This window comes from Zingiber officinale, chromosome 9A (genome assembly GCF_018446385.1).
Source record: "Zingiber officinale cultivar Zhangliang chromosome 9A, Zo_v1.1, whole genome shotgun sequence".
Classification (NCBI taxonomy): Eukaryota; Viridiplantae; Streptophyta; class Magnoliopsida; order Zingiberales; family Zingiberaceae; genus Zingiber; species Zingiber officinale.
The window spans coordinates 95,633,048-95,649,924 of NC_056002.1; the positions used below are offsets into that span (position 1 = coordinate 95,633,048).

The 16,877-nt window shown below is 38.3% G+C and overlaps 2 protein-coding genes across 2 annotated transcripts; both read left to right on the forward strand.

The window, feature by feature from the left end:
* Positions 1-10,257: 10,257 nt before the first annotated feature.
* LOC122019859 (splicing factor 3B subunit 6-like protein) lies at positions 10,258-10,922 on the forward strand. The gene has a single exon (XM_042577437.1). It carries the CDS (start codon positions 10,339-10,341, stop codon positions 10,714-10,716), a length of 378 nt encoding a protein of 125 aa, XP_042433371.1. The 5' UTR covers positions 10,258-10,338; the 3' UTR covers positions 10,717-10,922.
* Positions 10,923-11,057: 135 nt separating this feature from the next.
* LOC122019858 (putative pentatricopeptide repeat-containing protein At1g13630) lies at positions 11,058-16,730 on the forward strand. Its single transcript, XM_042577436.1, has 3 exons — positions 11,058-13,307; positions 13,930-16,005; positions 16,448-16,730. The coding sequence occupies exons 1-2, from the start codon at positions 12,926-12,928 to the stop codon at positions 15,984-15,986; spliced, it is 2,439 nt and encodes an 812-aa protein (XP_042433370.1). The 5' UTR covers positions 11,058-12,925; the 3' UTR covers positions 15,987-16,005; positions 16,448-16,730.
* Positions 16,731-16,877: the final 147 nt, after the last annotated feature.

The following is a 16,877-nucleotide window of genomic DNA, read 5'->3' on the forward strand; positions in this document are numbered from 1 at the left end:
CTGCCACGTGAAGAAATGTCTGGGGACTCAAGAGCCCCTGGGGCGTTCAAGACTCGAGCCAGCTGCGCATGTAGGGAGTTGATGACTGTTTGTTGTCGGGCGATCGTGTCTTGCTTGTCGTCGAGATACGCACGGAGGAGAGATAGCTCCGTTTCATGCTCTTGTTTCAAGCGTTCCTGAAGGCTGAGTTGGCGCTGCAGGCTAGCATGGCATTCCTCTTTCCTCGCCTTCTCAGAATGCATGCAAGACTTCGCGACACGATACTAGGCTTCCATGGAGCGCAGGGCAGCTAGCTGACGAGCTCGATCCTGGGATACGCGTTCCAGTTCACATTCTTTCTGGGCAAGTTGTAAGGTGAGCTGATCTATTCGCGTTTGGGAAGGTGGTTGATCAACCTCCTCAGAAAAAGGAGAATGCATCGCGGGGAAGAAGGTGGTGTAACGCGGGTTAGCAAAAGAAAGTGGGAAGGCGTGGCAGGAGAAGATAGAATAAAGAAACGATCGTAAGGCTCTTTATAAAGAGGATGGGTGGCCAAGTCAAAGCAACTGTGTGGGCACGGTACCCCAAGCGACTGGCAAAGCAATTAAGGAGGCATGGTATTCCAGGCGACGCGACACAAAGATTGATGCGTAAGGCAAGAAGCAGAGCGCACAGAGATATGCTGAGGTAGAGACACAGAGATAGGCTGAGGTCACAGAGATATGCTGAGATCTCAGAGATGTGTTGAGGTCTAGTCAGTCAGACTTTCGTCCTCCTTCAACTAGACTTGTGAGGGAGGCTTGTGATACGGTTAGCAGTGGAGGGGCCCAAGAGGAAAGGGTGAGAAAGGTCACAGCCATATAGTGGTCAAAAGTCAAGAGGAAGTGGCGGTCAATAGTCAAGCTGACTAGGCAGTCAAAAGGCTAGCCTATGGAATAGGCAGAGGTCAGGCAGACTGGTTGTTCAAGCAGGCGAGGCCGTGGGAAAACAAAGGAAGTCAGCGGGCGGAACCTGGGGTACAGGTCGGGATCGGCAAAACTGGGCAGAGGCAGCGCAAGCTGCAGGCCTATGGTCGAGGGACAGGAAACAAATCAAAGGTCGGAAGCGGTAGGGCTGTGCAGAGACGGCTCGGTCTGCAGGTCTGCGACTCGAAGGCCCGGAAGTGCAAGCCACAAATCAAAGGTCGGAAGCGGTAGGCCTGTGCAGAGACGGCTTGGTCTGCAGGTCTGCGACTCGAAGGCCCGGAAGTGTAAGCCACAAATCAAAGGTCGGAAGCGGCAGGGCTGTGTAGAAACGGCTCGGTCTGCAGGTCTGCGACTCGAAGATCCGGAAGAGTGAGTCACCAGTCACAGTCGAGGGCCGACAAATACAGGGTACAGAATACAGACCGTGATCGACAGGGCTGTTCAAGGTTAGCCCGACTAACAAGTAATGCATAGAGGCGAGATCTGGTCGAGGGGTGTGAGGTAGATGCAGACCGCGATAAATAGGACGAGCTAAGCTGTGTAGGAGTCGGAGGATCACAACTGTTCGTCAAGGGTAATCATTGCATACCAGGGAGATGTGCGGAGGTGGAGGTTCCTAAGCGAGAGGATGCTCTCATAACCAATGGCAGCCTGACAGATGTCCTTCACTATGAGACAAAACCCCTGTGTAAAGGCGAAGGTTCCTAAACAAGAAGATGCCTTCACGACCAATAGCAGCACGACAGGTGTCGGGGATATACGACAAAGCCCAGCGTCTAACGTTTTCTGACAGGTTGGTAGGTTCTGGAAGCAAGGCGGGTGCATAAAAAGGAGGAGATTCCTCGTACGCGGAGACGCGCTCTCTCGTCACCTTTTCCACAACTTTTCGTTTTTAGTCTCTCTACTTTTTCTGGGGAAAAAGGACCTGACTTGAGCGTCGGAGGGCCTGATCCGGGGACTTTTTCCCTGGGTTCTGGTCTCTAACGTGAGGGAGGGAGATCATCTGAGTGTGTGCAGGGTCCTGCAGCAGCGTCAGCCGCCCGTGGGAGCCGAATCGCCCACGACTTTCCGTCAACAATCAAGCCACCGCGACCAGTCTCCGTCTGACTCAGCCTTCAGACAGGATCAGTCTGGAAGCTGCTTTTTTCCTTGTCGCATTGCATGCTGTCATTGACAATCTGGTTTGCTGTTCATAAGGAAAATACAAACGTGATCGAAAACAATAATCATTTGGGAATCATATCAAGGAAAGTCCTCACCTTTCTTTCAATTGATCTTAACAAGTTACTCTTACAATTTGGCTGATTTGTCTTTAATGCTTAGATCGAACAACAATAAATAATTCAACTGCTAACTTGATTGTATAATCTTCAGCTGGGGTTGCAGAAGCACACAGATGGGATTTCACCCAGAAACTATTTCTTGGTATTGTCAAAGGTTTGGATCATCTCCACGAGGGGCTGGGGTAGGCCGTTGTGCATGGCAATCTGAGGAGTAATAACATTCTAATCGACACAGAATTCCTCCCTCAGCTTTTTGGATTTCGGTTTGCACCTCGTCTTGAGTTCTGCAGTGGCTCGGGACATGCTTGAATCCTTGGTTCAGGGTTACAAAGCATCCGAGCTAGGCAAGATGCGAAAAATGTCAGCAAATTGAGTGACATTTACAGTTTGAGATTGATCCTACTGGAGATGCTCACACAAAAGTATCCCATTGGCAACATCAGCTCCTTGCAATCCAAAGAACAAAGTCTCAAACAACTTTAACTCTGAGCTCATAAACCACAGCATAGATCAAAATTTTATCAAAAAGCAACGCCTACTTGCGTTGTTCCCAATTGGCAATCGCGTGCTACTCTGCCTAACATTCTTTGAGGCTGGATATAAGTGTGGCATCATCCATCTCGAAGACACTTCCTGCGATGTTACCAGTTGTTGCCGGCAGTTGTCAATTTGTTCTTGGTGCCACAACAACGAAGATGACAAAATCCTTAGATTGGTTGAAGCAGCGATGGGTATGTTTCACCTGAAGATATTTTGTGGCTGGCAGCAAATAGCAGAAGAAGTGGTCTCCACTCTCCACTATGATCACCAGAGATCAGGACAAGTATCAGATTGGTCGTCGAACCATCAATGGGATCTTGGGGTAGGTTACATATGTGATTTACAGACAGCTCTTTAAATGTTGAAGAACTTCTAGGGTAGCATGAACTTGAACTTCTAGGGTAGCATGAACTTGTGTACTTTGATATCTGACTCAACTTTACTTATCATCTAGACTGTTGATGCTTCATGTGATTTGTAGGTACAAGCTACATTACTGCTCCTTGGCCTGTTCTGCAACAAAAAATATAGAATCATCACATCAACAGCCTCCTAGAGCCGGTCTCATGGATATAGAAGAAGGTAAATTCAAATACACAAGTGGAAGACGCATAGCGGGACTACCACAGGCAGTGACATCCTAGGGATCGACCTCTGCCCAATCTGGACCCACTACCATGTGCCCACCAAATGTACTACACCTTGGGGACAACTGACTGCTGCAACAAAAGAGACCTTTTGGTGGTTTGATTTCTTTGATTGTTGTAAAACACATACGCAGTAATGCAGAATTTCCCATTTCTTTCCTTGTTTTTGCCTTCCGAAACCTGAATGAGTTAAGAAAAGGCAAGCAGTGGTGTTGCAGGGATTTTCTATACTTTGAGTCGGCCACTCTTGATACTGTCATCTTCAAGCATCAGCTCTGCTTCCATGGCCCTTTTGTTTCCGAATTGCAGGTTAGCAATTGCGACTGACCTGTTTCGATATTGGTTAAATCATAATGTTATTTGCCTTGTAATCATCTTGTTCATTCAGCCAGAGTTCTATGTGTTGGATCGAATGGACTGACTAGAGGGGGTGAATAACCTGTAATGAAATATTAACACTTCTCTAACTAACTAATTAGCAAGGACGCCCTTAATTAAATAGAAATAGAAAGCATAAAAGAAATAAGAGGCAGAGAGTTACTTGGTTACAACTTACGTGGTTGTTAATCAAAGAGAATGAAAGCTCAACCAAAATCTCTTTCGTGAAGGCGGAGTAGTCTCTTATAAACTTTGGAAACTCTCTAGGGTGCTATTTATAGCTCTGAGAAAAAATTACCATTGCTGATGTGGCATTGGAGGCGCCTCAGCTGGATAAAACTTCATCCACAACTCAACGGTAGCCTAATGATTACTATTCAATGGAGGTGTCCCGACTATTATTTATACGAGGTGCCTCTAGTCTCATATTCAACTGAGATGCCTCGGGTCTCTTCCACGATAGCTTTTCTGTCGAGACATCTGAGATGTCGCCAAGTGAGGTGCCTCGGGTCTTTATGGTCAACATTCGAGTTGACCATTTTCAAGTCCTGCTTGCTTAGGTGATCTCCGGTCATACAGAGTTGAGCTCACTTGAACTCAACTCTAACCTTCTCCTAGAGCAGGCTTCCTCCCCACTAGGGGTGGGCATCGGTCGGTTCGGTTTGGATTGCTCTACTATGGTTCGATTTTTCGATTTTCAATTTGAAAATATTTAGTCTGAAATTGAACCATTTTTTATTACGATTCGGTTCATTTTTTATAATACAACCCACTTTTTTGGTCGATTATATACAACTATAATACTTAATTAAACTATTCCTCATTTGATTAGTGTAATACAAAATATAGATTCAAGTCACTCAACAATAATAAAATATAAATTGTTCTAATATCAAAGAAGTAATTCTAATAATTAAATAAGATAACTTTTTACTACTAAATATAAAAAAAATATTAAAGGCTTAAATGTATTGTCTATAGTTCATAAATATGAGTAAATTATTAAAGACCTAAATATATGTCCAATATTTCAGAAAGAGTGAAAACGGTATTGAAAAACTTGACCGAAAAATATCGAAAAGAAAGTTTCTTTGGTTTTTTTGGTCGGTTCAGTTTTTTTGGTTTGGTCGGTTTTTTCGGTGCGGTTGGTTTATGTCCACCCCTACTCCCACCTTCTCATCTCTCGGATGTGTCATGTGCATCCTTCTCGCTCCACCGATATACTTTTCCGTAGCTCTTCATCTTTCGGATGCAGCGAATCCGTCAACTCTATTCCTGTGTCATCATTCTCTTTCGCTGTGTCTTCCGCTCAACTTCTTGTGTTCCTAAGTCCTTGCTCATTCAGACATAAGGTATCAAATACACAGGGCTTAACTTAACTCGGTTGATAACATTAAAATTATCTCGGGTATTTACAATTTTCTCCTTTTTGATGTGCATCAATTGAATTGATTAGGGTAAATAAACAATAAAGAATTAAAAATAATAATTTAGTACCAGTATAAAAATAATATCAAATATTACAATTAAATACAAACAATAAACATTACAATCTCCCTCTTCACGTAGCCCTTATACTCCTCCCTTAACATATCAAAAAATAAGAGAAAGTACGATGAAAATGACAGGAAAAATCTTTAAAAATTTTTAACCCAAATTATTGAAGGTTGTTTATTTTTACCAAAATTATTTGAAACTTTCTTAAATCTAATAATTTAAAAAAAAAATAAAAATCATTTAAAAATTATTTTTAAGTTTTAAAAAATCATGAAAAAATTTTTAAACTCAAACAAAATCATTCAGATTATAATAAAAAATTCATGAGAAAATTATTTTTCATATGATCAAAAATAAATATTTTATAAAAAATAATTCTTTTTGAATTTAAATGCTTAAAAATAGATTTTGACTTATAAAAATATTTTAAATTTTTCTAGACATGAAAAATATAATGATTATCTATAGAAAAATTAAGTTTTACCAGATTGAAACATTTTTAATTTTAAAAACTTAAATTTTGTTAAATAATTTATAAAAATTAAATAGCAATCGATTTTTTTTTTAAAAATTGTGTTAATAGATAACATCTTTATTTATTATAGAAAAAAATTTGAGCAAATAAACCAAAAGTCAAAACAAATTTATTTTACCAATACATTTAATAATTCAACTAAATTAATTTCTAGTATGCACATAAAATTAATTTAATAAACTAGAACAAATTTTAAAATCTAAAATAAAATATTGTTTACTGGATTAATTAAATATTTTGTCAAAATATTATTTCTTATAACTTTTACAATTTAACCTTGGTGATTTTTAAAATATTAATTAAGCCCTATATATTATTTAATATTTCTTTCTAGAGTAAATGAATTTTAACATATAGAGTTTTTTTATTTTAATTTTTCTATTTATTCATTTAATTTTACATTTTTTATTACAACTTTATCAAATTTTTCTTTTAAGCATGCATGATCTTTCTTTGATTTTATATATTTGGTCCTAGTTTTATATAAAGTTCTACTTAGCATTTTAACAGCTTCGTAAAGTTGATCGGAAAGAAGGATGCGTACCTCATTTATCATGTCAGACTCATAGGTAGATGTTCCCTATTCATCGATGCTCTGTTCTAAAGTAGCTTTGTCGTCTTCTTTTTGGTGGCTGGTCATTAATACTAGTCTGACGTATTATTTCATCTCAGACTCGGATGATGACAATTCAGTCCACATTGCTTTGAGATTTTTGTGCTTAGATTTTCTTTTCCTTTGCTTAATCTTGGGCAGTTGTCCTTGATATTCTATTATTCTTGGTAGTTATAGCACCGAACCTTCCCTTTCCTTCGAAGTAGCTTTGTTGCCTGTTTTTTTTTTTAATCAAAGTTGTTAGATTTAAAAAACTTTGAAAACTTTCTTACCATAAAAGTTTCTTCATCTTTATCGGGTGTTGAATCTGAATCCAGTTTGTTCTTCTTAGCTTTGAGTGCTAGGTTCTGGGTCGACTTCTATTCTTTACTTAGGCCTCCACATCTTGATTCGTGTAATTCAAAAGTAAAAAAACAATGTTTATAAACTACTTACCTTGATGTCCTTGGAGATGTAGTAAAAGTCTACTATAGACATTCATTCCGATGTTCTCGAAAATACATTTAAAGTAGACCTTAGTGAATCCCGATTTGTTACAGTTTCTCCAAAGTTGTTTGAGTTCAGTTATCAACTCTTTGAGTTTTGCGTGCAGTTATGCTACCTTCTCTCACTTTTCCATCTAGATGTTCGTTAATTGATTGCGGAACAAATCCCATCTTGTCAGTTTAGCCTCCGAGGTCCCTTGGTATAGCTCGAGGAACTTCTCTAAAAGTTCTTTGGTTGAGTTGTAGGTGGCGATTTGGTTGATTTCTTGAGATGGTAGTACATTTAGAAGGTGAAACTTTGCTTTTCCCATTGGCTACAGAGTCGGTCTGTTGCTTTTTGTTCCATTGGAGCTCTTCTTTTTCTTCTCTGTTCTCATCCCTGGTACTTCAAAATTATATTTGATTGTAAATAAAATATCAAAATTAGTTTTGAAAAATACCTTCATACGATGCTTCCATAATATGAACTGTTGGTGCAGGGAACATCATAATCGAACCTATATTTTGATATTATCAAACGTTTAAGTTTAAGTCTTATTATTATCTGATGAATTGATCAAGTGTGCAGGAAGATTAACTTGGAAAGTCCTAGTAGGTTAGCTGGATTCGATACTAGATAAGGAAAGTCTCAGTAAATCGTGGAACCAGACAGGAAGTCTAGATGGGTCAAGTGGACCTGACATCTGGCAGGTGGACTTGGTAGGTCTGGAGGACCCAATATCGAGTCAAGTCAAAGCCCTATCAGCCGATCCGATGCTGAGTGGTTAAGTCCAAATAGGTCTGGAGGACCCGATGTTTGGCAGGTAAGTTACGGTAAACTACCGGAGGTAGTGAAGTGAGGTCATGTCTCATTAGGGATAAACCTTAGGTACTGATCCGATTAAAGAAACTGAAGAAGGTTTCTAAGTTGAGATCAAGATAATCGTTACTGTTTCATTCATGCATATTATATTTACACTAATCTTACTCTACATATTTATGTTCTAACTGTGTTTTGCATGGTACATATTATTTTTATTTACTAATAATGCTTTACAAAAAAAGTTGTTTCGTTGACGAAACAAAGGTGTTCAGTCAACAAATCTATGAAATATCGAAACAACGATATTTGATTCAGAATACAACAGGAATTTTCGGTTCGGTCAACGGATAAGGTGATTAGTCAAGGGATCAGTTTATTTCTTGAATTAAACAAGATTTAAATCAAAGTAAAAATGGCAAAAAGACGTTCAGTTGATGGAAAGATCTTGATCCGTAGATGGAACAATGAGATTTCGACAATCGAATGGATTAATCAACGCAAACAAAGAAGGAATAAAGGATCAGTCGACGGATAGAGTGATCAGTCAATAGATCAGTTCAGTTGACGAAACATCTTATCAATCAATCGACAGAACAGAGACCTATAAAAGAAGCCTTCGAGCTCCGAGCAAAAAAAAAAAACCTCCTGCTTTTCAATTTAGTATTGTGCTCTTTCTCTACTAATGCAAACTGCAACTACTATGACGCCGAGAGACTTCCGACAACCTGCACTACTTCTTAGATTGATCGTTGTCGGTATACTTTGCTTTTAAAGTGACAAGATGCAGCCCCCCGCTCTCTCATACTCTTACGATCCAACATGAACTCCTCCTCGAACTTCGGTGGATGAATGCTAGATCCGGTAATTTCCTTGTTGCTTCAGTTGACAGCTAGTTTTTCTAAAGCGCTTAAGACTCTGATACCATTTGTTGCATCGAGTAGACCGGCTAGAAGGGGGTGAATAGTCTGCAATTAAATATTAACACTTCTCTTGCTAACTAACTAGCAAAAACACTTAGTTAAACAGAAATAGAAAACATAAAAGAAATAAGAGGTAGAAAATTATTTGATTACAACTTAGGTGGTTGTTAATACAAGACAGTGAAAACTCAACTAAAATCTCTTTCGTGAAGATAGAGTAGCTTCTTACAAACTTTGGAAGCTCAAAAACAAATCAGAAAATAATTATAGAGTATGCTATTGAACACCTAGCTCTAGAGTGCTATTTATAGCATTCCGGAAAAAAAATTACTATAAGTATTTTGTGATAGTTTTGACGTGATCAACCAAGTCAAGTTAAGTCATGTTGTATTTTGATCATTGTGTCTAAGTGTGCAGGAATTTAGGATCACAAGAAGTTGAGCGAGAGACACATCTAACCAGAAGAATGACACGGGAAAGAGTCAACGGGCTCGGTGCGTCCGAGGGACAAAGGTGATGCGGACGAGTACACTGGTGGAGGAGAAGGAAGTGCGCGACGTTTTCGAGAGATGAGAAGCCAGAGCAGAAAATTGCTCGAGAAGGCCGGAAGATGGGTTCGGATGAGCTCAATTCTGAATGGTCGGAATCACCCAAGCGAACGGAATTAGAGCAGAAGCTCATACAAGGCGCCCCAAGTACTATTTATCTAAGGCGCCTCCGGTCTCTTCTATGACAGCTCTTTTGTTGAGGCATTTGAGGCATCTCCAGCCAGATGAGGTCTCTTGAGTCTTCATGGTCAACATACAAGTGATTATTTTCGGGCCCCACTCGCTTGGGCGATCTCCGGTTGTCTGGAGTTGAGCTCACCGGAACTCAACTATGATCTTCTTATTGAGCAAGCTTCTTCCCTAGCTTCTCGTTCCTTGGATGCGCCGCACGCATCCTTCTCGTTTCATTGGTGTACTCTTCTGTAGCTCTTCGTCCCTTGGATGCACAGAGTCTGTTGACTCCCTTCCTGTGTCATCTTTCTCGTTCGTTACATTTTCCGTTTGATTTTTTATGTTCCTAAGTTATGCTTACTCAGACATAAGGTATCAAATACACAGGATCTAATTTAACTCAGTTAATTATATCAAAATTATTTTGGAATACTTACACTATATCTTCTTATCCCTATGGCATAATCGAGTTGGTTATCACATGATAAATTTACAAAATTGAACAAAGATTGAATCTTTAACAACGACCAAAAAATTACCTTCCCATATAATAACTAATTTTGATTTCCTAATTACTCTCTTCCAATGACATAAGACAGTTATGGGGGTCATCACAAATTATACCTTTAGCAAAATAGAGTTATATGTTTTCCTTCTTTATATTCTAATTTATTTTATTTCTCCTTGAATAAATTGCACCATTAGTCTTTGCAACGAGAAAATATATAAAAATTAATAAATTGTGTATGATATAATTTGTGAAATTATGTGGTGAAATAAAAAATAGTAAACAGTTGGTGTGTAAAGTGAAATTGTCTCTTTAATTTTGTAGTTTAGATCAAATAAAAAAAAATCAGTATTTCTTAGGCCTGAACCACCCCTATAAATACAGATAAACCGGCCATAGCCCATCCGGTCCCTGGCGAAAGGGGTCTTGTTCGTTTCTGAAACCCTAATTTGGCATCGCAATCGATCATGGCGACGATTAGCCTTCGCAAGGCAAACACCCGTCTCCCGCCGGAAGTGAACCGGGTGCTGTACGTGCGCAACCTCCCTTTCAACATCTCCAGCGAGGAGATGTACGACATCTTCGGCAAGTACGGCGCCATCCGGCAGATCCGCATCGGCACTAACAAGGACACCCGGGGGACCGCCTTCGTCGTATACGAGGACATCTACGACGCCAAGACTGCCGTCGACCACCTCTCCGGCTTCAACGTCGCCAATCGCTACCTCATCGTCCTCTACTACCAGCAAGCCAAGATGGCCAAGAAGTCCGACTCGAAGAAGAAGGAAGAGGAGATCACGCGTCTTCAGGAGAAGTACGGCATCTCCACTTCCAAAGATAAGTAATAATTCACAAAGGCGCAAGCTTTATCCGATTAGGGTTGTTGAATTGGGGATTTCTTGATAAGTAACTGATTTGTATGTTATGTCCGTTGTGAGCTGAAACCTTTATGCCAAATATGTACGACCTAGTTGCCTTCTACCTGAAAAATCAGACATTGAGCTCTTGTATATGGTTGTTTTGAGATAACTATGTTTGTTTTGGTTTTGCATTTCTGAGGCTATTAGTCTAAATTGATACAATTTCCACTTATTCGACTATAGTTCTCGAAATCTAAATTAATATGTTGATAAACACTGTGAATTGATGTCATGGAACTAAAACAGACAAGTGATCAAGTTGATACTCTTTAATCTGTGTTTGTTTGTAGCCTGCCTGAATTTTTATGAGGTTGGAGATTATTCTCGACTGATACCGTTTCTAATTTTTGCAATTCTGGCTCTTGAAATCTAAACAAGTATGTTCATAGACAGTGTTACTCCAAGTTCTTGGAAATCAAACTTGATTGAGTGATCAGGTTGAAATTTTGCTGTGTTCAAGTTTTGATTAAATGGATATATTGGTCATTTGTTTGTGTTCTTAGCATGCCTGTTTATTTATGAGTAGAGTCAAAGGTAGATAGTTTTGTTCATTATATGCTTTGATGAATTGTATATTAAGATCTTCATTGGAAAAAAAAAGAGAATAGTTATGTAACGTCTTCAAACTTTGCCCCCAAAGAGTACATTTTGCATAAGTTGTTCTTTTTCTATGAATTTGGACTATATGCCTTAAAAGTTATTATATTTATGAATGAGTAATTTGTTGCATGCAAAGATAAGATTAAAAAAAGAAGTAATTTGTTTCTGCCTGTGTTTTTTTAGTTATAAAAGGACTTTCTTTCTTTTTCAGAATATCATTTATGAACATTAGTGTTCTATAATTCTATTCCATTTCACTGAAAGTGTAGAATCTGTCTAGCTTCAAAATATATGATAAAATAAAAGAGAATGATGGGAAATAGTGGGAGGAAAATGGCTTTGCCTTATTTCCAACGAAGTTATTTTTCCTTAAAAAGAATAAAATATCAGGAAAAATTTAAAATAATTTTTAGTTGAAAGAATTTTCCATTAGTGGTAACGAGTTTTTTTTGCCTCTTATTTTGCCTTCCATGGAGTTTATCATTTTGGCCATGATTTATAAGGAATTTTTTAGTTTTCAAACCAACTTTAACTTTTCTGGCTAGTAAGATGAGATAGGCAACCAAATCAAGCATTAGAATAAATTACTGGTGAAGTTGGGATGTTTTGTGAGGAACTTTTATTTATTTGTTGGTTTTATTTATTTGTTGGACGGAATGTAAAGTTGGGATAAATCATCTATTCTAGAATTGAATTAATGGAGTTGTAATATCTGGATATAGTGCATAAAAAGAGATAAATTGTCCTCTCGGATGAGTCTAGTGATTAGCGCATAAGGTATTGTCACCATGAGGTCTGAGGTTCGAATCTTGACAAAGTTGAGGTAAATGTTTCCTTTATGTGCTAGTTATTATTCTAAAGGTTAGTAGTCGTCCATGATTTATCTCTTCCGTATTGGTCTCAAATGAATTGGTAGAGGCGCTGGGGCTCATCTAATAAATTAATGTAATTATGGTATGAGTTTAAATTTTCATTACTCCTACACGAATATCAATAGGATATATATACTATTTTTTTTTTGTTATTTTTCATAAAAAATATGGGTTTTGTAAAATAATTGATTTTATTTTTATTGTTGTCAAATTAAATTGAACTTATTAATTCATGAGCCATTTAACAAACCAAACTAAAGAAAATTTTATAATCCGTTTATTCTATATTTCATTTTTAGAATTTATTAATTTCATTTTATGAATTTAACACGTCGGACTAAATTAAATAATTTTGGAAATTATAAGAAAAATCGAGATAGAATTATTTGCTCTAGCTAAATTTTATCAAATCACAAAATTTACAAAAAAAAAGGGTTAAAATAATGCCAAGCCCGACGGGCCGGATGAACCGGGCCGAGCCGGACCGGCGATACTATAAATGGGTCTTCTGATTTGTACGGGAGCAATACCTTAATGGGTAATTTCCACCTTCCCGAAGCGAGGTTACTGGAAACTCCTCCCGACGAAGACGACGGCGGGCGGCGGAGCAAAGGCCGCCCGCCCTTTTTATTTTCTCTCTAGAATGAAACCCTAAACCTTCAATGCTATTCCGGCGCAATTCCCCATATCAACTGCGGATCCCTCGCCGCTGCTCCACCAGTAAACACCTGCTCTCGTCTCTGGCGGCGGCGGTTGTCGCCGAGGAGGAGGAACTCGTCTCCGCTTCTTCGGCCTCAGATTCCCAGAGTTCTGTGATAAAGTTCGTATCTTTGTTCAAACCAGAGGCTGAAAGTATCGCTCCGTGCCAATTCGCCCGCGGGGGCTTCAGTCGACATGGAGCTCCGAAGGAGAAGGAAACGGTCTCGTTCCCTGGATTGCATGAGAATCGAAGGGTACGGAAATTGGAGGTTTGCCACGCTTTGGCCAAAGAAGGGAGATTGAAGGAGATGCGAAACGCCATGCGAGGGATGGTGCAGGACGAAGGTTTTTTCTTGTTTCTTTTACCATTTTTTACCTTTCCTTTGATTTCCTATTCTCTGTCGATATTTTCCATAAATTTTCACTGCAAAAGTTGCATATTTTGCTGGCGAGAGTTGATAGAGTTCCAAAACCTCTCCATTCTTAACAGTATGATGATCATCTTCTTCCTTAGTTTTAGATTTCAATAAGCGTGTAACTATTGATGACAGGATAACTAGTTATGGTCTTAGAGAGCCTGCATTTATGCTGCATATGCAGCTTTAAAAAAGGCAGATTTTAAAGGAGACTGTGTATGGTTGCATTTATCATATATGATTTACATGTGCAGCTAAAAATCCTATCTTGTTCATCTAAGCCCATTTAATCTCTACCAAATGTACATAGAACCCTAAGTTACCTTATTTAGTAGCTTGCAACTACAAACCTTTAACTTTTAAAAGTGATAAAATATGATGAAACTCTTAGTGCATATATGGACCTAATAAATTGTATCCATGCTCTATCATAATTGGTAGTTGCTTAAATTCTTTGGCCATTTATTAAATTTTATGTTGCTCGAAGGAGCATAGCTTGATTGTAATTTATTCATTAAATTTCTTCTTCTTTTTTTCCTAAATGTGAGAAGGAGTTGGTTCAGCACCATTATTGAGTGAGCACCTGTGGACTCATTTCAGACACTGGGATTCCAGCAGCATTGTTTGGGATATGTTGGCAGATGTATATGCTAGATCAGAAATGATGGACGACGCTCGTTTTGTCTTAAGCAAGATGGCTAGCTTGGACATGCAAGCTTCTGTGTCTACCTATCACAGTTTATTGCACAGTGCAAGGTATACAAGCATTGTTCTTGATCTTTATCGAGAAATCAAAGCCAGTGGGATTTCTTGCAGAGAGCAGACAATTGATCTCCTCATAGACAGTCTCTGCAAACAAGGAAGAGTGCAAGATGCAATATCGTTCTTCCAAGAGATAAGAGAAGAGAAATCATATTGCCCTCATTTGATCACCTTCAATGCCCTCATATCCGGACTGTGTAATTCTCGCTTTATCAAGATCGCATGGTCTCTCCTCTCTCTTTCCTTTAAGTATGGATTTCTTCCCGATGAATATAGTTTCAATTCTCTTATGCATGGGTTATGTCTAGCAGGAAATGTGGAAGAAGCTTTGCAACTCTCTGAGTCTATGCAAAATGACGGTGTAGAGGTTGATGTGGTTATGTATAATATTCTTATAAATGGGTGTCGTCGACTTGGATCTATGCGTGAGATCTGGATGCTCGTTAGAATGATGATAAAACAGGGACTGCAGCCTGATCCTGTTACTCATACTATTGTGATAAGTGGTATTTGTGATGAAGGCGATATTGATGAAGGACTAAGGAGGATGGATATGCTTGCCCGAGGATGCAGGCTGAATATTGTGACTTACAGTGTTCTCCTCAATGCCCTTTGCAAAAAAGGGGACATCGCTAAAGTTGAAGAGTTGCTTCATGAGATTAAAGATATCGGCCTCGATATGGATCTAGTGGCATATTCCATTCTCATAAACGGGTATTGCAAGTTGGGAGAAATAGACAAGGCACTTCAGGTGTGCCGATCTATGAGCTCGAAGAGTGTGATGCCAAATTCTTTTTTTCATGGAGCAATTCTTTCAGGTATGTGCAAGAAAGGTTTGATGTCGGTAGCAAAGTGCTATTTCGAGTACCTAGTTGCTACCGGTCAGAGATTGAACGTTATATTATATAACATTGTCATTGATGGCTTTGCTAAAGTTGGTGATGTCGAAGAAGCTCTTGCAGTATATGAACAACTAATTAGGTCAGCTATAACTCCTACAATTGTGACTTATAATTCCTTGATTTATGGTTTTTGTAAGATCGGAAAGCCAACCGAGGCACAGAGATTCTGGAGGGAAATGGATACGTATGGACTGGTTCCTACAGCCATAACATACAAGACACTTATTGATGGATTTTGTGAAATTGGGGATGCCGATTCGATGCAGATGCTACTTGAGGAAATGGATAGGAAATCAATCATGCTCGACAAAATTACTTACAGTATAGTTATCAAGGCACTTTGTAAAAAGGGTAGAGTAAAAGAGGCTTTTGATAAACTGAACGACATGGTTCTTAGTGGAATAGATGCTGACTCAATTGCCTACGGTACAATTATCCAAGGCTTTTATCAGCAAAGGAACTCAGACATGGCCTTCTACATATTTTATAAAATGTTAAAAGGCGGTATTGCACCTACTCCTGCTACTTATACCTTTCTCATTGATTGTCTTTGTTTAAATCACCAAGTTGACAAAGCAGAGGAGTTCCTATATTATCTTTTGCATCAGGGTATCAGATTGAGGAAGTGTGCCTACACCACTGTCATAAAAGCACATTGTGCCATGGCGATCCCGGATAAGGCCTTTGTGCTCTTTGATAAACTGTTGAAGTCTGGACATGAAGTTACAATCAATGACTTCAGTGCGGTGATCAACCGATTATGCAAACGGCATTTTGTACATGAGGCAAAGGGCTTCTTCAATAAGATGTTAGGTTTCGGCATACATCCAGATCAGGAAGTGTGTGATGTGATCTACAATGCCTTCCTCAGGACGAAAGATTACAAGTCATTGATTACTTTCTGTGCCTTTTTGATCAAAAGAGGATTGGAGCCACAATCATAAAAGCACATTGTTGAAGATGGTGATTCCTCCAACCCCTCTTTTCTTATGTTTCATATTAGAATATTAGATTTTATGTGAGCTATATGAAATTATCACAAATGTGTATATTAAATGAGAAAGAGGAACATCAAAAAAGAATTGATTAGTAATAATAAAATAAAATAAAATTTATTTAAATATAAATAATGATATAATAAAGAATAGTATCTAATAGTATATAATGATCTATATAGTCAATACCACTAGAATATTTGTAATTGTTAATAAAAATATAATGCAGTTTGTTGTTCATTATATGATTGATGTAAAGTGTTTATTATAGATTATTTATATTAGTGAAGTTCTTGAGATGTCTAATTGTAACTTCCTGAAAATGGTTTTTATATCTTGAATACACATTTTATTTCCTTAAACTAGTGTGTATCTTGATTTGAAGAGAGTCCATTTGACTTGATGGTCAGGATATCTGGATCTTAAGTCTGCTCAAAATTGTTCTACTCCACTTACAAATCTACTTCAAAGAAAAGTTCAAGATATTCGAGTATGTCCAACTCTCCTATCGAAGAGAACCCTTAACGAACATAGGGTGGTACATCGCCTTCGCTGTAGTCGATCACTTGAAACGGGAGGTTTGTATGTGATATATTAGCAACCTCATTATAAATTTTAGAGAAGTCAATTTTGTGAGTTTTTTAGTTGATATTAGATATTCAGTTTAATTCGATTCCATAAATATTTACAACTGACTATAAGAATAAATTTGGTAAATATCCTTATGAGTTTTGTTATAAGATCAACTTGAAATCTGCAAACCATTAGATCACATCAGCCTTTAGGTTTATATGAAAAGCTAGTTTATTCTCTACGGATTTGCATGAAATAAATATACTT